Here is a 24,786-nt window from a genome sequence, read left to right on the forward strand (position 1 = left end):
GCAGTTTATAACATGAAGACAAATCTCTATTGTGAGGTTAAGAACAGCAAAAAAATAACCAGTGGGTTTTACTTCATTTTCACACCAGGTGTTACACTGGGAAAATTTACATGTGGCCAAATGAGCTGCAGTTTGGCCCCTCTCCTTTGTGCCAATCAGGCATGCTGCCTGCTGTGTGGAGAGGTGAATGAGCAGTGATGGGCCCAGAAAGGGGATCTTTCCTCTCTACTCGTGCTTTCAGGCAGTGTTACTGTCTGAATTATAAAGCCTCTCTCTGATCCTGCAGGAGAGAAGGCTTTTGCACGTCTCAGTAAGGCATTGCATAGCAGAGGTATGATCTAGTCCCAGGTGTTTTCTTCCATAGGAATGTTGCAAATGACATCTAATATTTAACCATAATTTAGACATTTAGAAGCAAACATGTTTATACTAACTGACCTTTTAGAACACTACTTCCCTCATTTTCTAGCAATGTATCACTTTTAACTCCATGTAGTTTAAAAATTAACATCCAATTTTTGTTTCATTTGGTTTTCTTAAGCCATAGGTAAAATTCTTGGTTTCAGATCAATCCTGTTAAACTCTGTAAGGATGAGCACCATTTTTCACAGGAGCTCCCAAAACCCCAAAGTCCCTCTTAAGCGCTGGAACGGAAAGGATCCCTACCCCTTATATTAGCACTTGTCACCAACCGGCAGTCTTCTGTGAACTGTCAATAAATTGATTAGAGCTCTGAATTCAAGTAAATGCAATCCTACCATGGAGATACAAAGTACAGGAATAAGAGGTGAATTCCAGCAACCCGAACATCAGGCTGAAATAATATGCCCAAATATGATACAATGTAGGTCAAAACATAATATATATTCCTCTATATAATGAGAGCACTCAGTAAACTTTTTTAGCATCTGAATAGAAAATAAATTAATAGGGAACTTCTGTTTCAGGAAAGAGTGAGCACAATGCAAGAGATGGATATTTTTAACTTGCCACTGTCTAAGTGGGAGGGTTACTAGCAAGCAAAACTGCATGTTAATAACCCAAAACATGATCATTTGTAAATGTAATTATGGGATCAAAAATTCACAAATGTATCTTTTGGCAGTACGGCAGACTTCATCCACCCACTTGCCTTGTGATGACTGAGAAAAAAAGACACAGTTTTCACGCTTCCCCCCATTCGGTTGGGCGCGATCCCAATTGAAGTACTGCAGAGCCATGCCATTGACATCAACAAATTTCCCTTCGTTTATCATGTCATTGACACCCAACCAAAACTCAGACACTCTAGGCATGCTTTTCTTGCCATAATCTCGAAGAGCGTTCGTTTCATCGTTATTTCTCGGGATAGCCAGTGTCCCTCCCTTGGCTATGCAGTCTTCATTGGCTTCGTGAAAATGTTTGGTGCCTTCTGATATGAGGTAGCACTTCTTATGGACCTTTGTCCCACGAAGACAGACTGTGAATAGATATTGGTTTGCATGTTCAGTAAAAGCTTGGGTTATAGTTTTGAATAATGTTTCTTAAAATGATAATTTTCTAAAGGTATGTCAGGGATTAAGCAGACAAGTCCCTCAGCAAGTGAAAGGCCCTTCCCTCCACCGAGTGCACCTGAAAATAGCTGTCAGATCAGACTTTCCTGCTATTCCTCCTGTTCATGTAGGACCTTGTATGCAGCCAACATGTTAGCATGCCTTTGGGAAATCTGAACAGACGTCTCACAGGCACTCTGCAAAGCAGCTTGGACTACAAGGGATGGCCAAAAGCAGAGCATGCTCTGGTAGCTGCTCCAGAGAAGAGACACTTAAGAGGAGGGACAGACATAGCTGTGATCTTAAGACTACAAAGTGCTTTGAAGAATCTTTCCTGTGTTTATACTGATAAACTTGAGGCATAATCTTGAGCCTCAGATTCCCTCCAGCAATGTAATTCTCCCAAGGATTTGTTTATTTTGCTGTTTTAGAACATTAAAATATAACCCAGGCCTGTTGCCAGTGTAGTTTGTCTTCTTTTAGCAAGTAGTCTTGCTTTCACACATTTTAACCTTATTTCCTCAGTATTGAAAATTATGGATTAGATGAGGTATGGCTGTTCGTATTGTTGGCAGATGTGAGTTGGTCATCAGGAATTCTATACTTGGCTTTACAGTAAAAAGACAGATCTAAAGATCTTTTCATATTTACGATATTTACGTGCCAAAGTAAAGTGTTATGCATTAACTAAGCCTAGTTTCTAGCAAACAAAAGCAGGACAGAAAAGTGCTATTTTAAATGTCCTGCTCACCAGAAAAATATTTATTTTCCATTCATAATGCAATTAATCACAACAGATGATTGATAAAAGTATATTGCCCCTGTAGAAGAGTATACTTTCACCTCTTTAATTCTTAATTTCTGGTCTTTCCAGCAAAGTCTATTCCTTCAAACTCTAAATTCAATTGAGGTAAAGCGGCTTAAATCTATTAACGGTTTTTAAAAGTGTACACTTATTACTGAGCTTGCATGACAATCTGAATCAAATAATCCAAACATTTGCATTTATAAATCTGTTTGCTTTTAGTTCTACTGGAACGTATCAGGGAAGTCTTGATGTACAGCCTAAATGTACTAGAACATTAATTTGGCATATGCTCTGTAACTGGAATTGCCTTTCTTCTAGCCTAAGGTCTGTATGGGCAGACTTGCAGGAGTGAATCCTTAAACTTTGCTTTCCAGCTCTCCTAGTGCAGATATGTGAAAAACTGATCCTCCCAAGATAAATACTTAGAAGAAGAGAACTCTCCTTGAAGCAGTGTTCCTTCTGAGCTGAGGAAGGCAGCAAAGGCCTTGAGTAAACTCCTGTAACAATTATTTTTAGAATCTTGCATGTGACTACTTCCAGATTATTTCATTTATTGCTTAAATTCATCTTATATTAAAAATATCATGAAACAATATGAACATCTTCTGTCCTGATGTTTTCTATAATCTTTTTCTAATTCCTGTCATCTGTTCTTGTAATAAAGTAATTATGCATCAGATCAACAGGATATGGAAATCCACTTTGGACCGTATCCTATGTCTCAGTTTTTTAGTATTTCCAGTTGTAGTATTCATTGCATTCCTTAGCTGCATTTTCAGGATCATAATTTTATATTAGGGCTTATCCTTCAAATTTTATCCTTTCTAACTGCTAATGACCAAAGAAAACAACATTTGCTAAACGTTGAATTCTTTAACAAATTTATATTAACAGGAAAGATCAGAGAGACCTTATCTACTTCAGCAATGCTGCAGTACTGATGGAGACTGGCCCTCTTTAGGGTGCTGCTAAATGGTGTGTGGCAACATTTCACAGTATGTAGAAAGGAGACCTAGGAAATTCAAGCAGCAGAAGAAATCAGATGGTAGTATGTCTTGGAAATGTCCATAAGCTAAAAAAACAGCTCCTTTTTCAAGTATCATAAGACCATTGATATATGCAGTCAGAGCTAGAGGGGTCATAGATCTCTTTTGGGCAAATTTGGAATCCAGTTGAACAGTGTGGGTTCTGAATTTAGAATATAGCTCAAAATAAGTTTTAAGGATAGAAAATCTCCTGGCTCTGGTTTCATTTCTAAGCCACTGCATGCTTACTGTCTAGCTCCTTCTGGAAGCAATACAAGAACTACTTTTAAACAAGAGTTACTTGTCTAGCACAGGATCTCTCTTTTAAGAAACTTCTGAAGTTGTCTTATAAGAAATTTAAAATAAAAATATTTTGTAAAGCTCAAAAAGCTCTATGTAACCTAAGACATAAAACAAGACAACCCAGATATTACCATCCCTAAGGAAAATATGTTCTGTTTCATGTGAATGATGTCATTTCCTCTGTAGTGTCCTCCTGTACATGTTTAAATGCCAAGTTTTGTGTCAACAGCTGTGAAAAAGCACAACTGTCTAGTAGGTGCATGTGTATTTACCCTTCTCATTTTGTTTGGAAATTTCCATCCGGTTATTTAATACTTGAGACTCTGCACATTGATTCAGGGTATTTCTGAACTCACGGTGGGTATTACTTTGAAGTTTTACGGCAACATTCACATTTGAATGTTGCAAACTGCACACTTTAAAAAGGCTCAGTCCTTTTAGGTTACTTTGGGGGGTGTTGTCAGCCTTTTCCATTAGTATTTTTGCCTCGATAGTCAGCCCATGTTCATATAAAAGCTGGGGACCCAACTCGTTGATCATCTAAACTCTGAAACCCAGCAACCCTAGTTGTGTTGCCTTTGTCTGATTATACCTAACATCACTACTTGAGGTTGGGCATAGCAAAGACAAAAGCAGTTCTTGCTCCAGATGAATTCTTGCTCTTAGTGAAGAATTGTCACTTGTATGCCATTAGTTCAAACTTGATTTTCCTTGAACGCTTCCTTCAACGTTTGTCTCACCATTACAGTTATGGCAATACCATGCTTATAAGGAGTTGTATTTCTTAGTCACAAATCCCCATTAAAGAGAAGGGAGTGAAGGAGAGAGGAAAGGCAGTTAAAACTTTTTGGAAGGCATTGACCAGTGTAATCTGCTTTACCTGTCTGAAGTGCTTGGATTTCTTTCAGAGCATTAACTTCTCGCCACAGTTTGTCAATCTGGGTCTTTAGATCATCTTTTTCTTAAAGAAAAGAATATAAAGAAATGAACAGATAAGCACACACACACAAAAAAAAATTTTTAAAATTACATATTAAAAGCTGTTACAGAGTATCATAGGTTCCTGCATTGCTGAGATATATTTTGATTTTTTAAAGATTTTTCCTTAATGAAAGGATTTATGTAGGGTTCCTATAAAAAAAAGAAGGAACCCACCTTTACCTTTCATACTCATAGTTTAAGTCTCATTTTCAGTTGGACTATATGCTAGTAACTGTTTGAAAATCAGATTGTTGCAGCTGATCACTATTTAGCCTGCCAGTATCTAATTTACAGCAAAATTTGCCTATTTCTTTTTGAACCTGTACACCATGGTGTATATATATATGACATACAAATAATAGCAGAACACAAGTTGTGTTTATTCAAAGAAATGTTATTTCTGTGAGCATTAAGTTTCACACAACCCATTTTAACGGGGTGAGGAAGAGCTAATATAATCCCACTCCAGACTCTGAAGGTATGCAGCCAAGTTTGCTGAGCTGCAATTTCCCCTCCCCAGGAGGAACCTTCCTCTCCCTCTTGTACTGAGAGGGCCTGGTGACTGGAGTCACCCAAGTTCAGTCTGAACCACCATTTTGAAGCACTTACAAAAGCACCAACAAGATGGTGGGATGAGAAAAGAAGCTAATTTGCACATAACAAATCAATTTTCATGTCCTCTTTTCCTTTCTTTTTTTCTTAATCATGATAATATTCCACCACCATCAGACAATTAGCAGGCATGTTTCTATTGCACAAGACTGCAATTTGATATCGGCAGTAACCAGACCTTCCAGAAGCCACAGTAATGAACATGAGGAATAAATAAGCTCTTTCACACATAGCAGAACTAACAAAACCACAGTTCCTACAGTTCTATATTACATCACCTAATCCTCCAGCTGCACCCCAGGAAGCTCCTCTCTTCTCCATATTCCTCAGTGCCTGTGGGGATAACCCCAGCTGTCCTTCATCACTCCCTGGTTTCCCAAGGCAGGACTCCCAGTTCCCCAGTACATGCTACTCCCTGCAAGTCGTAGTTCACAAGAGCCCCTCCATGTTCCTCTGCTTCAAAAGAGGCAAAAACCAGAACAAGCTGAGCTCCTGGTGCAACCTCTTCAGAGTGGAACATGATTTTTATTTTTTTTTTCCCCACTCTCATTCCAAATTTCATAAAATACTGGGAAACTTATCTTCAGGAGCTCCAGTCTTCTGCCAGATTTTTTCAAGTTCAAAGGTTATTAGTGGAAGGTTGACAGATGAATGTGCTGGCAAAACACACGTATAAGCATCCTGTCCTTAGGATACTAAGCTTGAAATTAGAGATTCAAAAGGAGAAGGAAGTGTACATAACTGTATACCTCCAGAGCAGTGTAATCATGTTGTACAACGACTTTATCAAAGCTGTGGTTTTCTCATTGACTAGGAGTTTAAATATTTGCCATTACTGTAACCTCCATCATACCCTCTTTTATTAGAAATAAGTCTTTAAGTTAAACACACAGACAATTCCAAACAGCACTCAGCGGTTTTGTATTTGCTCTGTAAGCTTTGCTCTGGGAATTTATGCTTTATCTTTTTCTGCTAATTCTCTTTCATTAGTTTGACTTGCCATTTCACAGTACTTTTCACACAGGTAAAGTAGTATTTCACAAATATTAGACTGACATTCTGTTAAAATTAGGAAAGGGTACAAAAATCTGCACAATAACCCTTGGAGACTGAATATTTTATTCTGCTCTTTTCCACCATATGTACACGAATTTCCATTCTTCTGATCTTAGTCAATATAAGAGTCCTCTCTCAGCTGTACCTGTGAGTCCTAAATAATGTTGACAGAGATGAGCAGGCAAAGCAGAGTGACTGTTATACAGCTCTATTTCCATAACTCATTCTGGCACCTTATTTTTGGCTTTGCTAACTCACATAAAAATATTTTAAAGACAGATATAATATAGAGTCAGTTGTCCTTTGTTAATAAGCATTTGGATAATATTAGTTTCTGGTTCATGCAGTGTTGTTTAAGTACATAGTAAAGTTGCATAGTCCATAAGCTTCTATCTCTCCTCCCATTTAAAACCCAGTACCTTTCACTCTACGTTTGCTGTGCTTCCTGGCTTTGAATTTGGAAGCCTGGCTGATGGTCTGATCCAGCAGTAGTATGCTTATGAGTAGAAAAATCCTAAGTCCAGTTTGTCCCATGTCTCTTCTAAAGAACTTAACAAGAAGCTTCCAGAGATTCTCTTTAGCAGCTACAGGAGTAAGTCACACAGACACATCTCAGTGGGGACTGGCTGAGGTCAGTTTTATAAAAGTGCAGTGCTAGGGTTGGCTGTACTGCCTGCTTACGAAATGTGTTTAATACTTCACTGGCTGTAGCATAAGGCACCTCCTTGTTCTCACATCTCATCTGAAATTCCAATTTCCGTTTTGAGTTCGGCTGGGACAGGTTGCTTTTACAGAAGCCATACCAGCACTGAACAGTGCACTGATTGCCACTAATAATCACTATACTTCCTATTTCAACAAAACGTATGGAAAAGCAGATGGATGCTCAAAAACACCTTGTGCAATGCCAGCCTCAAGAAGAGGTAGCCAAAAGACTTCTACAAATGCAACAGGGTCAGCCAGCACAGCTCTGTCCCAAGCTGGTGAAGTCATTACAATGGTCATGATGTTATTTACACCGAAACAAAAAAAGAATGCATTTACTCACCCCTTGAGTAAATGCAAACACTGCAGCTACACACACAGAGTACATATACATTAAGATTGCATTATGTGAGGAGTGCATTTATTATTTTATGAAGTGTTAATAAATGCCTAATAGATATGACAGCATTTCTGATTAAGAACAGTATGTGCTATCAGCAGGGTCCAGTCATGGGAACAAAAGATAGTGATATTCTTTCAAAGGTTCCGAGGTCCTGACTATATGGTGAAAGGAAGAGTAAAGCACAAGATGCCTGAAGCATGACAGTGCCTCTCTGGGCTCTGGAGAGCTCTCTGCATTGAGCATCTTTCATTTGCCCCTGGGCTCTGAGTTTTGTGGGGCTGCCTTTTCATTGCTGTAAGTAGTGGAACCTACTGTGCCTATCCATCACATTTTTTTTTTTAATTTCTTTTTTTTCCTCCTCTCCTCCAGTAAGAAAGGATTTCTTTAAAACATTGACACTGAAGTCATCACTAGGTGATGGGGTGCTGCCAGGTGCAGTTCACACCCCTCAGAGTTGTTGTTCCAGACATCTCTTTGCCGTCTCTGCCTTGGTTACATTCTGCTCACATTGCCAGATTGTTTGGTTTTTTTTTTCAGAACTGTAACAGCAAGAGACTTATTACTTTATTAAAGGAAAGCGGAGACTTAGGGACATGCTGTTATACTACATGAATGCGTACTGGCTTTTTCCAGCCCCCACAAACAGTCTGAAAGGACTTCAGTACTTACAATGTAAACCACAGCTACACCATCTGATTTGGATACCTTTAAACTAGCTGTATTCTAATAACCTGTAACTAGTAAGCATCTACTAATCATTAGTTAGTAAATTTTTAATAAATGCATCCCGATAAAACTTAGTTTCAGTGATCCTGCTTCAAAATATTGAAATATGTTACATTGTGTAGGGAAACCTCTGGATGAGCAATGCTAAGTCCTCCGTGCTATGACAGAGCATAGCAGACCAGAAATGGTTATCACCCACCCAGGACTGTCTGACAAACCACTCACAGCTGCACGTTTCTGTACACAGTTAAATGTGGAAAGTGCTGTCATTCCAGCTAGCGCACCAGAAACTGAAATGTGAGCTGTCAGAGAGGGAAACAAGGAGATTTGCAAGGGTCTAGTACAAGAGTTAATCTGTCATCTAGAACTAACCCTAAGTTCAGGGTTGATCCATATTTTATCCCAGTGATATTGAGGCATCAATATAAGTTAATTAAGGGCAGAGAGCTGAATCAATAACTGCCTCCAGTTAGTTTTTCATTTGGTCCTTTCTAAGAGCTTGGGGAATTGCACATGAAGCTGACCCTGAGCCACTGCAGCTTCTGGCCTGGCATATTAAACTAGTGCTAATTTTGGGTTGCTTCAGTAAGTGAGCTGTAAACCCCCAGAGCTGTTTCACGTGGAGCTTAGATGGCCCACAGGCTCTGAGAGAGGCAGGACCTGTAGCTGGGGTCAGCAAGCATTTTAGTGTTGGTGTTTAAGGACTCAGCACCAGAATATATTTATTCTTGCTCCTAGGAACTTGAGTTTTCTAACACAGACTTTCTTTTCTTTCTGTTAAAAGAGTCTGACAGAAAAAGATTTGTACACTACTGAGGCAAGCACACAACTCCTAGAAATGGAGGTATACAGAAAACACAGATCTGATGTTCTGAGAGTTCTTGGCCAAGAGCCTGAGTAAAAACCTGTGCTTTTTAGAGTATGCCATGTACTTTTAAGAACAGACTGAAACTGTTTTGAAAGCTTCATCCTCTTCGCTCAGTAGTCTCTTTGAGCATTATACCAGTCTGCAAGTAGCTCAGCTGGACTTCACTCCTGAGACCTGAATCACAAAGCTGTCCTTGCAGCTGCTGTGGGAGACACAAGGGTACAGGGGCTTATTTGTCTACAGTACCTGAGAAATGCGTTTCACACTTTGACTAATCTATAGCAAGTGACGAAGCAAGTTAAACCTCTTGTATACAGTATGTGGGCAGGAGAGTCAGAGAAAAGTCAAAATATGTTGCTGAGAAGACTTAAATTCCCAGTGCTGCTGTGAGGAAGCAGGAAATGGAACCACATAGGAGGTCTAGAGCCTCACTGAAGTGCGTACCTGGTCTGTGTTTCGTCTTGAAACCAGCATCACAAAGTCATTTAGAGTTGAAATTTTTCTTTCACTAGCATAGTTATAGTAATATAATACAGCCCAGAGAGTGAACACAGTTCTAGATATGTATAGAAGTAATTATTCTTCTTTCCATATCAGAATGTGCTATACAAATATAAATAGCCTCATATCTTTATAGCTGCATCCAGACTAGAATGAGATTGTGCTTTTTTACACCAGTATCGTAGAACTTCTGCATACAGAAAAAATCGTGGTTTCTCTTGAAGTGTTGTTTTCACTTCGGAGCACTCTTGAAGAGCTTTGTTTGATAAGAAACATCTTGGAAAAGCCATAGCTGCTGTACTGTGCAGGCAGCTGGTTTTACAGCTCCCTTCTCCCCACCTCATTCTGTTTGCTTTCAGACAACTGAACCATTCAGAGCATAAGCATCCTTTGGTAAAAGATTTATTTCAGTTTCTCCACAGAGGCTCTTCAAGGTTAGAAGTCTATTCCCCTTGGAGACACTTCTAGCTTTATACGCTGCTGTAAACTGGCTCAGAAAAACTCCTCATACAGCTGTTTTTTCCTCTCCGTTCTCAGCCATCACTGGGTTTGTGGAAAGAACATGCAATTGGGCACAGAGTAAGAGAAGTCAGTGTGAGATGAGGACTGGATGCTAGGCTGAGATCCTGAAATAGGTCTGGCTGCAGAAGCCATTTCCTGTTGTGTGGAGTAGGATCCTGTGTAGGGAGATCATGTCCTTATCTCCTGAAGTAGCAGAGCTGCAAATAAAACACTGCTTGTAAAACCTATCTTTAAAGAAAATTAATGCTTCAATTTGTTGAAAAGCGAGCTACTCATGTAAGTCTTTCAAAGTCTTTTTTAAGGATTTGATCCCAGTCCAACCAGGTATGAAGCGGGATTATGGCTGACATCCCAACACCAAAGTTATTTTGGGGAAATTTGTGCAAACAAACTGTGTGTTTAGAAAAGGGAAGGGCTAACCTTATGGTATGTGAGGTTCTGTGAAACTTATGATATTTGGGGTTTTTGCAATCAGTTGAAGTTTTTTCCTGTCGTGCTAATTGTTCTTTTGAAACAAAATTTTCTGGCTACAAGTGATCTGCTCTGTCTTTTAGAATTAAAGGAGATTCCAAGTTTAATGTAAAATCAGGCTGCAGAGCAGTGACCTGCCCTGAAGGTCACTGAGTGTTGAAACAAGAGCATTCATGTCTTCTCTAGATACATGATGCCACTATCCCAGGTGCATGCCTCACCTTGGCACTGTGTCACTGACAATAGGACTGATGAATCAATAGGCTTCTCGAGGTGGTATTTTTCGGTTCCAAAGCTAGCTATTTTTACCTACAGGTCTGCTGCCTTTCACTTCCTATGCTGTAAATACAAGCTTCAAAAAAAGAAGAAATTGGAGATATAAATAATGTATATGTACTGATAGGATGAATCAGAGTGGTATTTTGAGCTTCCGGAAGGAGTGCTTTTTGTGTCTCTTATTTGGGGTCTTTGTCACAGCAGCATCTCACAGCTGGGTCTTAGCAAGCAGTGAGGAGAGAAAACAATTTGCAAGAGGCAGCATAAAGACTTGTCTTATGTCTACCACACATGTTTAGGGGAAATATCGTTATCTTGTCTATGTGACCAAGCTACCTCACCTGTACTCCTTTCATAGCTATGTGAAATTTGCAAAGAGAGCAAACCATAATCCACCTCAAAACAGACTTTTTTTTTTTTTTGCAGATCAGCTGGCTCTGTGTCATCTCTAAAGATAAGGGACTTTAGGAGAAAATTTAAAGCAGTTTCTTTGCAGTCCAGGTGCAAAGAGAAGAGTTGAATGGGGTCTTTTGAAATGCTACTCCTGTGGATTTGGCAAAGTTTCCATGTTGGGAATTACTGGCAGCAGCTCAGCTTGTTTAGCCCTTGGGATGTGTATGAGAATGTGTCTCTTTCTCTTTTGTAAACACAAATTACCTGGTGTGCTAATTTTTCTACTGTAATGTGTGCTGCCTTTTTTCCTTCCTGGAAATGATCTGAAAACATCCTGAGCATTTAATTTCTCCCTTTAAATGTTTTATTTTTGATCATCACCATCTCTCTAATATGAGGTTTTCCAGCTTCACTTTAACCTGATTTTAGTAGGTTCTGCTCATCCTTACCTGTGCCAGACAAAACGGTTTGGACAAAGCCTTGATTTAGGCACTGTGAAGCCTCCAGACAGTCTGAATTGCACATTCACAGGTTCATAGCAGGTTACCAACAGAGCAGCTTTGCATAGTGCCAGTAGGGCCGGCCAGAGTGAGGATTACATTTTGGCTTGTGTAGATGTTTGGAGGATTTTCCTATACCAAATGGAAAACCAGACCTTCTCAGGAGTGTGATCATGTCTCCTTTTGGTGGCTGCACTTCACCGAGGGACTCGAAAGTTCTGCTCAAGGGCTGAGGCCCCTGCTCGGCAACCCAGAAACTCGAGTTCCCATCTCATGTATGGCCATATGACCTTTGAGGTCCCCATCTCTTGCGCCATGGCCCTTCTACAGAGGTGCTCTTGGAGACCCTCCCAGTGCTGCTGCTCCCACCCAGCCGGTGTGGCTGCCTGCTGACAAGGAGATGCTTCAGTGGGGTCTGTCAGCCTGGCTTGGGGCGAGGAACCAAACAGGAGCTCTGCAGTCCAAGGCTGTCACAGGACCTGCAAACAGCTGACCCTGCTGTACCATGTCTTAGAAGCAGCACCAGCCCCATGCATAGGCATAATCAGCTCGTGTACCTGGCCCCAGGGCTAGAAAACATGTGATGTAGTCCAAATAAAATGCTGTTCTTTAAAATGTAAAGGAAGTTTTTAGCTGCCTGGTCAAGAAGGAAAAATAGTACCTAAATGTAAATGTTTGGAGGATGTCTGCTTGTCTCTGCAGGCAAACTGAAGCAGTGAGAAGTGGGAAGTGGTCCTGCCTTGCTGGAGGCTGGGGAAGGGGCAGTTTGGAGCAGAGACAAATACTGCAACAAGCCCTACCACTGCACACTATGCATGTCCCTGCCCTCACGATGGGATGAAAGTGCAAACCACATATCATCAACTGGGAGATGCTCACGCAAGAATGCTGAGAGTGGAAAAGAAAAAAGTAACTTGTATCAGTGCAATTTTCACTAACAGCTCAGTACATCTATTCAGAAGTAACGTTTGCTTCTGGGAATGCTGCCCTCCTGTGAAATGTCAATAATATAGCATCCTCTTGAACTTCAGCTCTTCTACCCTTAAGGCTGTGTTTTGATGATACACAGATGAGTTTATATGCTGTTACTGTATTAGACGTCGTTTCAAATGCTCTTCCTAAAATTTTCCTGATTACAACACAGTAATCTGTAAGTCCTTTTTCAAAGTCTTGGTTGCTTTTCCCTGCTGAATTCTTGCTTGGGCAGAAAGAACCATGATGATGTTGGTAGTACGACGTCCACCTTCCCTGCTAGCTACTGTCTTTAAGGATTTGAAGTCTTAGTACATGCCGTGGCTGGGTATTGTAGCCAGACTAGCTTGGCTTCCAGTGAGAACTAGCAAAATGTACATTTATCTTTTCTGATACGTTCTCTAGCTTCTTTGCTGATAGCACTGAAGCTATCTAGTATAAAGCCAGCTTGTTAATGTCTATATAAAACACACTGAGTGCACTTTCTACAGTGTAGACAGACTTTGGCTGAGATACTGGCAATATTTAATGAGTAGAATTAGTCTGTTTCAGAAATTGCAGGACGTTTCATCTCCTGCGCTACATGTTTAGGAAAACCCCAGAGTTTCTAAATAAAAAGCCGAAGGAATTAGCAAGAAGGTGGCCACAGTTACACCTAAGAGGGCGCACTCATCTGCATTTTAGGGAGGTTTCAGAAGCTGGGGTTATGGATCTGGACATAGCATCCTTTGGGACTGAGAACTGAAGGAATTAATGTTGTAACATTATAACTAGCTAAAAGTGGCTGTTGGTCAAGGAAATGGGGATACAAATCCCTGCTCCTCCTCTTCATTTTTTCTTCCTGAAAAAATGAGATTCCTCTGGTAGAGTTGGGGGTTGCTTTAAGACGTGTATCTCTCTGTGCACTCCTTGGTCAACGTGTGAACATCATGTCCCACGCCTGGATCATCGTCCAGCTCCCATGTGCAGTATCCCCTCCCTGCACCGTGACCCCACAAGTCAGATGCAGCCAGAGAACCTGAGCTGTGGGTTTATAGTGTTGGATTAAGTAGCTGGGCATGTGCAAGTGGCAGGGCCACACACCCTGACAAAATATACAGTGTTCTGCAAAGCTCTTTAAAGAGGACTTGGAATCAAAACTTTCCTTGTAAGATGTTTGTAAACAAGATTTGTAAGAAAACGGGGAAAGAGATTTGTGTGATCCCCTGTATCCAACTCCAAAGGCATCTGATCTCACATCCATCCAAAGCCTGAAAATCTGGCCTCTACTTTAGTCCCAGCACATGATGTTACGTACTGTGCATGTATGTCTGTTCTGTGACCTTACACATCAGGGAAGAAGGGAGTTCAAAGACTGCATTCAAACTTGAAGTGTTTTGAAACTGAAGTTTAATTCCTCAGTGGCAACAAGAACAGTGGGAATAAACAGGTTATTTATTCAAATATTTTCAAATGGAAAATATTCTGGCATTTTCCAAGTAATTTAGACACTTTAAATGTAAACTTAACAGAATTTCTAATTATTTCATTACTGATTCTGTTATGTACATTCTTACTGCAGTTTATTCTTGTTTCCAGCAGATGTCTTAAGTGCCCTAGGAATGATTAGGAGAGCTCTGATTTTGTATTGCTTATCCATCAAAGCAGACAAGAAAAGACCAGGCTCTCTGTCTGCTTAATACTCAGGGTAAATCGCTTTTGTTGTATGGCCTTACACCAGTGTTACCCAGTATAGGATCAGGCTCGGTCTGATTGCACATTTCCTAGATGCTTCATTGCTGTAGGACGTGCAGCTGCAGACAGACAACCATCAGGTCAAACCTGTTTGTGCAATTGGGGTTTCAAAAGGAATGGGATGTCATTTGTCCTGGCTTTGTTGATACTGTTTCCTAAAATAATGCTATGGGCTCTGCCCAGACTAAATCAACTTCATATAAGAGGGTGACATGATTTCACAAGTTACATGGATATCTGACTGATTACACTGGCTGATTCATCTTCTAAACATCTTTGAATATCGGGATCAGACATGTTTGATACCACTTCACGGCAGTGGGAGAACAAACAGGCTAAGTTTTCCTGGACTTGACAGTCACTGCCCATGTTCGTTCTCAGTGCCTCCCCAGGCAGAGGACAAATCTTTGCATTTCTCATACCCCTCCCTGCAGAGCCAGGTTCCCTGCTGACACGGAGGCCTGCAGCTGGTTTGGACCTCACAAGTCCTATGCTTTACCTTGCTCCTTCACGTGTGCTTCTCCTCAGGCAGCCCTGACAGCTGTACCCAGCTGCGGTGCAGTGCTGGCAAGCACAGGCTCAGGCTGCAGCCATGTGCCATGGTTTCTCCCCTCTCACACGCGCTGATGTCGTAGCCAAATTGTGGAGACAGTTCCTATTTTACGGCTTTATCAAGCCCTGTGCTGTCCCTTTGCTCAACAGACTTGCACATTACTGGAAGACTCTCAGCCCACAGAAATAGGAAAGGGTAAGTTCCTGTGAGTTAAATTCTCACTAAAGGCAACAGAGTTTTGCCTGCAGAAGGCCAACAGCCTTTGCTGCTTCTCTGATAAGTCGAGGACCATCTCCCCGTGCAGAAGAAAAGCTGGATGTGTACAAGTGAGCCAGCAATATTTGTGCAGAGCTAGATCTGAGCTAGTCCAGCTGACATGGCAGGACTGCCTCCATATATGAGCTGGCAGGTTTGTGTGGTGCTTCATGCTGCTATGTAGACTTAACAGCTTGGGTCTCCATTGGTTTGAAGAAGTTGGCACTGCATGCTGCTGCTTGATGTAGATGCTCCCCAGGTTGCAAGAAATGGTCTCTATCAAGGCAGTCCCTTTGCAAGGGATCTCATGTGACTAGGAAACAAAGCAGCTGTCCTAAAGAAAGGCTAGCAAATTCATCTCTCAATGTAGGACCTGTCAGACAAGTGCTTGCTTTACATATCCAAGCTTTTTGTGCAACCTGACGCTTGACACAGGAGCTTGGCTGGCATTTGCGTGCTGCCTCTGGTAGAGCGAAGGGCCGCAAGTCCCCCAGAGTGTCAGAAGCAGCACAGCTGCAAATGCAGAGGAGCAGCTGTATTCTCTGTGCAAGGATTTTCGATTTTGTACTTCATTTACTTGCTCCAGTGGCTCCATAAAACCAGTATAAACCAATACTGCATCCTCAAGAAAGATAAATTGATTTGGCAATGCATATAGTGTATTTTAATATGGAGAATTGAGTAAGGCTTAACACAAAAAAAGAATCCTGTGTTTATTTCCCATAAAAAAAAAAACAACTTATGACATGGAAATAAATATTACTCCCTGAATTTTTAATGCTGCAGCTATGACTAGGTTCATTTAGAGGACCAATCGGCTTAATGCTGTCCCTATCAAAGCCAGTGTAAAACTCCTACGAGATTCCAGTTTGAGCTGGATTTACCATCTTAATGGGAATATGGAAGGAAGCTTGCAACAACTATCCTTTTATCATTCTGTTTTGCTTGATAATTAGCAAACAGAACACTGTGTAATAACTTTATACATCGCTGGCATGATGAACAAAACGCAGATCAAAAATCTCATATGAATTGTATTGTGTATGCTTTATTAAATTAACCTACAGTACCAGGGAATGTGCTGCAAGCAAGAGAATATTGAAATGAGGGTAACACTTAATATGTGGACTCTGAGAATTGGTTAGAGCAAGTGTCATGTGGCACAGCCAATGGCATCTAATATGTGTAGGTGAGTGGTTGCAGATTGATTGTTCAGGTGAGACCTTAAAGACTATTTATTCTGTAAATTTCCTGTCGCGTGCCTGTGCTGAGTCTTGAGTACTGACACACCGCATAAACGCACCACTTGGCGATCAGACTTTATTATGGCACTCGTTTTTACAGCCCGGTGTGCAACACCATTTCCCATCTGATCCTCAGATGGAGTAATCCCAGATCCACCCATGAGGTGAGGATGAGCCAGAACAGCTGGAGCTGCAGTCTCATCTGAATCCAGACACTGCTTGGAGGAAAAGGCTGTGTCTGGGGATCCAGGCTGCTCCTTTCCCTGTGATGCTCTACCAGAGGCAATTACTCAGATGTATGTGGAGAGCATGATCAAGAAAATAGTAGAAAATGCTTATAATGGCCACATTCAGTGTTGGTTCAGGATCTGAGCTATCCTATTTGATGGGAAAGCAAGGAAAATCTCTTAACAGCATATATTTTTATGGGGTTTTGCTGACAGTCTTAGCTGGGGGTATTCAGTATAAGGTTCTGTGCATCTCCTTTGCCTTAGAGTAGGCATGATTTGAGACAGCTTTCAGCCATGGAGGCAAAACGTCCAGCTCAGCTGCTAAATTTAATCTGGATTCCTTCAGTAAGTGGAGAATTAAATGCCAGAGAACTGTAAGTCCTTAAAACAAATGGCAACAATATGGCATTGGACAGGACACTTAATTTCATTTTTCCTGTCTACAATAGAAATGGTCCAGGAACTAAAAGGGATGCTTTTATAGGACCAGTGAGATACTTGGTGAGTCACAGGAGACTTAGTTTGATTTTTAATATTTTTTTTTAGAGTGGGAAAATATTCCTAATATAAAATACAGACACGAGAAGGGAAACACAGCAGCAGAGAAACAGTAAAATAATCTGCCAAAGCAAACTGACTTAGAAAAGAAAAACACTTCACTTGTCATCATCTCTTTTCTATGTTAGCAACAAAAGAAATATGTTCTCCTAGAAGCCTCTGGAAAACATCACTGATCTGACGTGTCCTCCAGGCCACTCGATGCATGTATCACCAGAAGACATCCTAGTTACCATTCCGCGAACTTCACCCACCGGCCTTTAGAAATATTGTCTGGTTATTAGCTTATCACCTGGCCAGCCCAAGGCCTAGCCGTTTCAGGGAAAGTACAGAAATCCTTATCATAAATAATGCATCCAGCATATCTGCCATCTCACTCTGTTCTTCTAGGGCAGCTGAGATGCTGCATCATTTACTGCTGCGCTATACAGTGAAACACATCTCTCCATGTGGGAAATGCATTTACAAAGATGACCCAGCAGAAGAGCACAAAATGATTTGTACTGGAACCTGCAGTTTATCAGGAAAATTATGTTTGGCAGGGACACAGCTAATGTCTAGCAGAACGCAGCGCGTTTCCAGTTCTGGCGGCTGCAGAGGCAGAGCTGCTTCCAGCAGGGCTGCAGGTAGCAGGAGGCTGACGGATGGCAGCCCGGCCTCGGGCCTGGGCTCGGCAGAGAGCCCCTGTGCCTCGCAGGAGCTGTGGGTGTGGGTGGTGTAAGTACTCATCCGCAGCTCTAAGAGCAAACTTGCCCCCAGAGAAGCACTATTGCCCAGTCCCTCAGCCCTCACAGTGGAACAATTTTTCCTCCACCATTTTTCCCCAGTTCTTTTGGGCTAATTGTAGCATCTCATCATGGTCACTAAACAAGGGGAAAAAAAAAAGTTCTTCTAAACAGATCAAAGCCTTCCTAATCTCAGAAGGAAAACAAGCAGGCCCCCACCCCTGCAGCCCTCCCTCAGTCACAGACCCCATGCACCCAAAACACATCCCTCTTCCCCTTTTTATAGCTGGCAGCTGCTGTTCCTAAAAAGTGCCAGTGGCATATCTTAGCCCACCCATTTAATCTCTGGCTGCCCAATTTGCAGCTTTGTAGGGCTGTTGGGAGGCTAGTGGTGTCTGTACCAAGCACTAAACATCATGAGGGTTCAGAAGCTGCAAGATTTAGAGTCTTCCTTTGCCTTTTTAGGTTATGTTTTAATTCAGTCTGTTTTAAAGCTTTTACAAAAATCTGTGAATACTGTTTCTATCTAAATGAAAGCTGATCTTATATGATGGCAGGTGTTTGAGTTCTGAAGAGACATGTCAATCCCTGTGAAGGCTGGCAGTGCTTTTTCCCAGCCTTTTTTTCTCATCTTGCCCAAAATGCCAGCAGAAGAGAAGAAAGGTTCCTATATATGAAGGGTTAATCTGCCTTTGTTGAGCCCACTAGGAGTTTGTCTGTCACTCTCTGTGGGGGATGAAAGTGGACATGATCCAGTATTCTCCAAAAGGCAGAAAATTAATTTTCCTGAAGTGCTACCAGAGAACAACAAGGATTATTGAGCACTGCAGGGACTCTAGAAACCCTGCGGAGAAAGGCTGGGACCCCCCATCAAACCTGGTGAGAGGTCTGGGGGCTGTTAGAGTAGCTCCAAGGAGGATACTGACTGCAGTAACAGCGGTGACGGTGTCAGGCACCCCTCTATACAGTAAAAAGCAGCATCTTTCAAACCTTCCCCAGGTCTGGCTGGCTGGAGTAGGAAGCAATGGTGCAGCTGCCCGGTTTACCTCCCAGGCCTGTGTTAATGGGCTGTTCTGCAGCCTGGTAAATGTACTTGGCTTCATACAGAGATGCAGGAACTGAACTGAACTCTGAGCTCTGAACACTTTCCCTGAAGTGAGTCAGGTTTCCAGTGATGTGGTAGAAAAAGAGCAAGACCAGAAAGCCTTGGAGGCTGCCACAGTGGAGCGCAACAGTCTGAGCAGCGACTAAATGCCTCGCCCGTAACAAAGCAGCCTCCTTTTCAAGCACACAAATAAATCAACAGATAAGATGCTGCGATTTCTAGTCACTTGTTGCTCTTGAGCAGAGATGTACATGATTCATTTCTCTTCATACATGCATCCTCTAACTCTTCATCACCTGCACTGTTCTCACAACACCTTCCAGTTTCTGCACAGCGTCCTGGTGGTGAGGCACCCAACACAGCACTGTTACAAATGGCAAAGATCGAGGCAATTTCGGAAAAACAGGCCATTTGCTGCAGAAGTAGTTGACAAAGACAGTTTTCAAAGGTAAACACGAAAGGAATGGCTTAGTTAGGATCAACTGGGTCCAATCAATCAGCATGACAGCTCAGACTAAGGAGATAAAGCTATATTTGCATTTATACTCTAACCTGTTCTCTCAAAGGAGAACATTAGGATGTTTACCTAGATATTACAAATTACTTGGAGGAAAAAAAAAAGATGCCTCGATGCAGATAGCAGCTATAGTCTGATGACTGTTTTGGCTCTTTTTGCAGTGAAGCAAAACACTAGCTCACACCAAGCGACTTAGGTGCTGCCAGGGGGAGAAACTCCTGCGTGGTTCTTGAGGAGCTGGCGGTTTCAAGTATATTGTGCGCTGGCAATCAGGGTCATACCAGAAGAATCTTTTCTGACAAAAACCAACCAGGATTAATCATTAAGCTCACAGAAAATCTGAGTGGAAGCACAAAATGGAGGATGAGGTGAGGGCCAGGGATACTCCGTATCCTAGGATGATCGTTGCGTTTTATCTGGCCAGATGCCACAGGAAGGCAGCCTGCTGCATCCCTGCTTGCCTGGCAGCAGCCTCTGTGTGACTGTATGACAGCCGAGTATAGATGGCCCAGTGGGAAAGCTGGTAAAAGGCAGAGCTTTGTTAGTAATCACAGAGAGTTTGCAAAAGGCTATGGCTGTTTGCTTTCAGCCTTATCCTCACCCAGTGATTAGGGATGCACTGATCATTATTTGCTTATTAAGACCTGAAACCAGAGGGCAGTACTCTGCTCCTCTTCACAATAGCAAGTGCTCATACGGGCTTTTAGATTACAGGGTAGAAGCAGTAACTACCAAAGTGAGATTTTCCAGGAGCATTACAGGCTTTAGGAACATGTCCTGCATGACTAGGATGATCCAAAGCTAACATTTCCTCTTTGTTTAAACTGAAGTTTAAACCTTCCTTCTTTTCATGCAGGGAGACCTTTAAAGCCACGTACTCAAGTACAGGCTTGAGATGACCTGGAAGGTTTGGTAACTAAAATAGGTTCTTTGAAAGCAAAGGTGTAAGAATTACATTCAGGAGAGGTAATCTAAGAGCTCATGTGAATTGAATCACCTCCTGAGCTAAGAGCAACACCCAGGGAGAGTGGGATTTTAGATCCAATCATGTCCTCCTGCATTCTATTAGCTAATTTGGTGGTTGCTGTTTTGGATCCTATTTTAAGATTATTGCCTTAGAGTATATTCATTTCTGAAAGGAACTGTCTCTCGGAGGATAACTTGTGTGTCAATCCATCTCCCAATGCACTCTGAGTGATAAAATTGTGTAAACTAGTTTATATCTGTATCAAAATACACTTCCCTGAACACTTCATGAATGGTGCTTATACGATGTTTTGAATTTCTTAGACTGTAACATTCAATATTCAATATCTAAATTGTTAATGTTCTGTAAAGTAGCACACACAGCCATTTTAATAACCTTGATGTACTCTCTTAATAACAAAATATTATTTGTATATCCCTCATTGACTAAAATTGAAAAGACAACCTCAAATTTTCCTCTTAACCAATTCCAAGTCAGTTCCCTAATGTGACCATGATATTAGAATAAAACATGTAAGCCAAGGATAATGCTATGCTCAATATTTTATTTATATTTTTATGTAAACATAATTTGCTTTGTAGGCACAATATAACAAAAGCTCTAAAGCAACAAATACAATTAAACAGTGTTTCAGTTTACTTCAATCAGGCTTAAGTTAAAGAGAAGCTTTCACAGTTCCTTTAAGGCAAATTGAGAAATAATTTGTTTCACTTGAAGAAACTATCCAATTGTCTTAGAGTTGTTTAAACAACACTGTCAGTAGTAAGCACAAACCTTCAATAAGACCCGGTCAGTAACAAGTCTCAGCATCATCGTATGCGATACTACTGGTTGTGGTATTCTAAAAAGTACTTGGGGCTTGTGGGCCAAATTCTGCTAAGCACAAATCCTGCTTCCACAACAGATATCTGAAAAATTTCCATTCGTTTCAGTAGTAACTTTCATACATGCCATACTAATACCAGTAAAACACAAGAGTATGATTTAGCTTGCTGATGGTAACACTCATCTGTGTTGCACTTAGGCAGATCTAGATGTATTCCTTCGTACTCACTGCAATTACCTGATATTCTGCTGATCAGAAAATGGCCCTAAAATTGGTATGAATTAGCATGAAGAGTATTTTTGCCTTGCTAACAAAACTAGAAAGAACTAGCCAAAATTATTTCATTTGATTGTTGTCCCTATGGGGTCTGTGGCCATGACCAAGATCACCCGTCTTTATTTCTCTCGAAGGGTAATTTAACTGTAGAGCCAACCATACTGCAGTTTATAACAGAAGAACGGATTTGCTATTCTGCTTGCCCTACTAATTTAAGGCCTTGAGAATGCCACTTTACTGCCAGCTCGAAGATCACCAGCAATATTGCTCACTTTGGCGTCAAATCAAAATTCCTAGTTATGTTAAGGTTTGTTGCAGGACAACATCATTACACTAACTGCAAAACAAAATTGGACATGTTTCCTACCGTTGTCAGCTTATGAGTTGTGAAAACTTAATGGCCTTTCTTAAAAGTCCAACTGGCAAGGCCAGTACACGGAAAACTCTCACTGAATATATATTTTTTTTCTGTGGATAAAGTCCCTGTTTGGGCCTGATATGGCACTGGAAGTGTAGGCAAGTCCAACCTGAAAAGAAAATCAACTGTAGTGAAGTTCTGCATCAACACCTACAGAAAACTAAGTTCTGGTTTGATTAATATTTCAAAAGCTTTTTTGGCATTTTTCTACAGTTATTTCTTCTCGTTATTTTCTAATTTGTTTAACCCAAGGGAAACTCCTTCAGAATGAACGTTCTGCACAATTAACTGGTATTAGAACAGCAACTTCATGAGTACAGTGTAAAAAGATGGACATTAATACTCAGGCAGCGGGATGAAACAAACAGGAAAAACAAGAGAGAATCTTCTAAAACCACACATAAAAGTCATCCAGACACACAAGTCCTTTCTCATTGAGAAAAGCCTGAGAAGCCCTCCCTCTCCGCTTTTCTAGATTAGATTTTAACTGCTGTCACTACAGGATACTTGTAGATTTAGGTGAACAACTAGCCATGCTGGGGGAAATACTTCCTTTTGGAAAAAAAAAAATTAATTCAAAGACAGATGGCATTGTACAAGGTCTCTGACATTCCGTTAGCATTTCTACTATAGGTGAACGCAATAATTTTAAAATCATTGTTTTAAAAAGACAATTGAGGACCTGAGTAGCTGCGGCTTGGATAGGTGAAAGACATGGAAAAAATGTTTATTTAGTCATGTTTAGATACAGTTTCCACTAGTGGGAGGTAGATAAGACTAGCTGGTCTTTGAATACTTGATCCTGCAAATAATTATAAACATAACTGTACAAATGGAGCAGGGCTTTTGACAGAACTACTCACCTAGATCAAAGTTATCCCTCTGCATAATTTCTGATGGGATTAAGGCTTAAACCTCATTTTTAACAGGGTTAACTTCTGTAGGAGCTCAGCTCCAGCTTGCTAGTTGATCAACACGTTAGTGATTTCAGAGCAGTAAATTCCATCAACAAATTTCACATACTGATGAACGATCCTTACCAATACAATTTAAAAATGAAATTTAAAATTGCTTTGGATTTTGGACACAGATAAGTCAATGTGTCCTTAGCAGAAGATGTTGATCTGTCAATAACAATGCTAATTGGCTACAGGCAATTAAAGTTCTGAGTCTAAAAAGAGTGGCTTTCTGACCTTTTTCTTTGCCTGTAACATACGGGGTGATAGCTCAGATCAACAGGAAAGCATGACAGTTGGCACTCTGAATGAAGTGTTTAATTACTGGTGCTGATGACTACCAAGATTATACAATACTACTCAAAGTCTCTCAATTAATGATTTCTTGCACAAGTTCAGATTCTACCATTCTAAATGAGGTATGTTTGAAAATGAAAATAGGATCACCTATAAAATGATAAAGCATGACTGAGGAAAATGAAAACTTGTATTTTTTTGCAACTTTTATCTGTGGTTCATAAAAGGAAAACTATTTTAACACTGAAAATCCACAAACTTAAAATCCACCCTCCAGTTACTAGAATTGTTACGAGACTCTTCCAGATAGAAAGTGGGGAATTTTTTTGTTACTGTTGTCAACTCGCAAAAAAAAAAGCCCACCCCACCCCCTGTAACTTTATGCAAAATGTTGGAATTTGCATGAGAGAGATGCCCATCTAAAATTACACACTAACGTAATAAGGCTTTTAAACCGGAACAGAAAAATCCATGGGACTCCTACAGGGAAACTGGGTATTACACAGGAATGTCATAATACTGCACTGGATGAGAATGGCACTTGAGTTCAAAACAACAATGATCAACAGCTCATAGCTCAGCTGACTGCAGACAAATACAACACACACTGTACTACAGCATTTGTTCACTGATGCACAGAATAGATTTCCCAGTCTTGTTCCCTTCTACTTCATCAATCTTTCTGCTCCCACCACCTCTGGCTGTTACTGGATGAATGGCATGCGCTCTTTATTCTCGTTGTCCCCTTCATGGTCTTCCTCCTCTTCTCCAGCCTCACTTGTTTCTGTGCTGTCGTTGGCCATCTGTAGGATGAAAGATGAAGGACATCAGAGTGCCTTTCACACTGTTTTATTCATTCTTATTTCAGTTTGATTCATTTGATAGAGCGACTTTAAAAACGAAAGAAGGCATAGCTGCAACATGAAAATAAACAATCTGTCTGTGCAGAACTTCTGTTGGCACTCCACCCCTTCCAGCTAAAACTGTAAGCTGTTCCCTCACGGCTTACAGCTGCATTATGTAACAAAGCTGCTTTGTAGGACAGTTGCGCAAGCAGATTCTGATCTGTGCACTTAGAACAAACTGATGTTAAGGCTCTGAGACAGGAAATACGACTGTGTAGGAAGTACACAGAATGTGAGAGGCCTCTGCTTTACAACTTCTGCATCTGCTCTTCCACAAACAAGGAACACTATACTTTAACGCCAGCTAATGGGCGAGATCTGGTCCCACGTGAGGCGTAGTATCATCAAAATGCAGAGAACAACTGTTTTATATAAACAACAACCTGATTTTAATGGAGAAAAGCAGTACTCTGAAGTTACCCATATTTTTAAATTAACACTCTTTTGTGAAAGCGTATCACGATTTGTTCTCACCTGCTAACCAATGGCTATTGTGAATATACCATATCAAGAGAACAGATGGAATAAATGTATTAATGTTGTGT

The 24,786-nt window shown here is 40.9% G+C and overlaps 2 protein-coding genes across 2 annotated transcripts in view; both read right to left on the reverse strand.

Moving 5' to 3' along the window:
* Positions 1 to 1,067: 1,067 nt before the first annotated feature.
* On the reverse strand, positions 1,068 to 6,851 carry CLEC3A (C-type lectin domain family 3 member A). Its single transcript, XM_010129519.2, has 3 exons — positions 6,737 to 6,851; positions 4,549 to 4,629; positions 1,068 to 1,459 (listed from the first exon to the last, which is right to left on the reverse strand). Exons 1-3 carry the CDS (start codon positions 6,849 to 6,851, stop codon positions 1,068 to 1,070), a joined length of 588 nt encoding a protein of 195 aa, XP_010127821.2.
* Positions 6,852 to 21,087: 14,236 nt separating this feature from the next.
* VAT1L (vesicle amine transport 1 like) overlaps positions 21,088 to 24,786 on the reverse strand; it is a 58,537-nt gene continuing 54,838 nt past the window's right edge. The window contains exon 9 of the mRNA XM_086758012.1: positions 21,088 to 24,139. Within this exon, the coding sequence (XP_086614138.1) occupies positions 24,041 to 24,139 (99 nt within the window). The 3' untranslated portion in view covers positions 21,088 to 24,040. The remainder of the gene's footprint in view (positions 24,140 to 24,786) is intronic.

The sequence above is a fragment of the Chlamydotis macqueenii genome, chromosome 13 (genome assembly GCF_036417535.1).
Source record: "Chlamydotis macqueenii isolate bChlMac1 chromosome 13, bChlMac1.mat, whole genome shotgun sequence".
In the NCBI taxonomy this organism is placed as follows: domain Eukaryota; kingdom Metazoa; phylum Chordata; class Aves; order Otidiformes; family Otididae; genus Chlamydotis; species Chlamydotis macqueenii.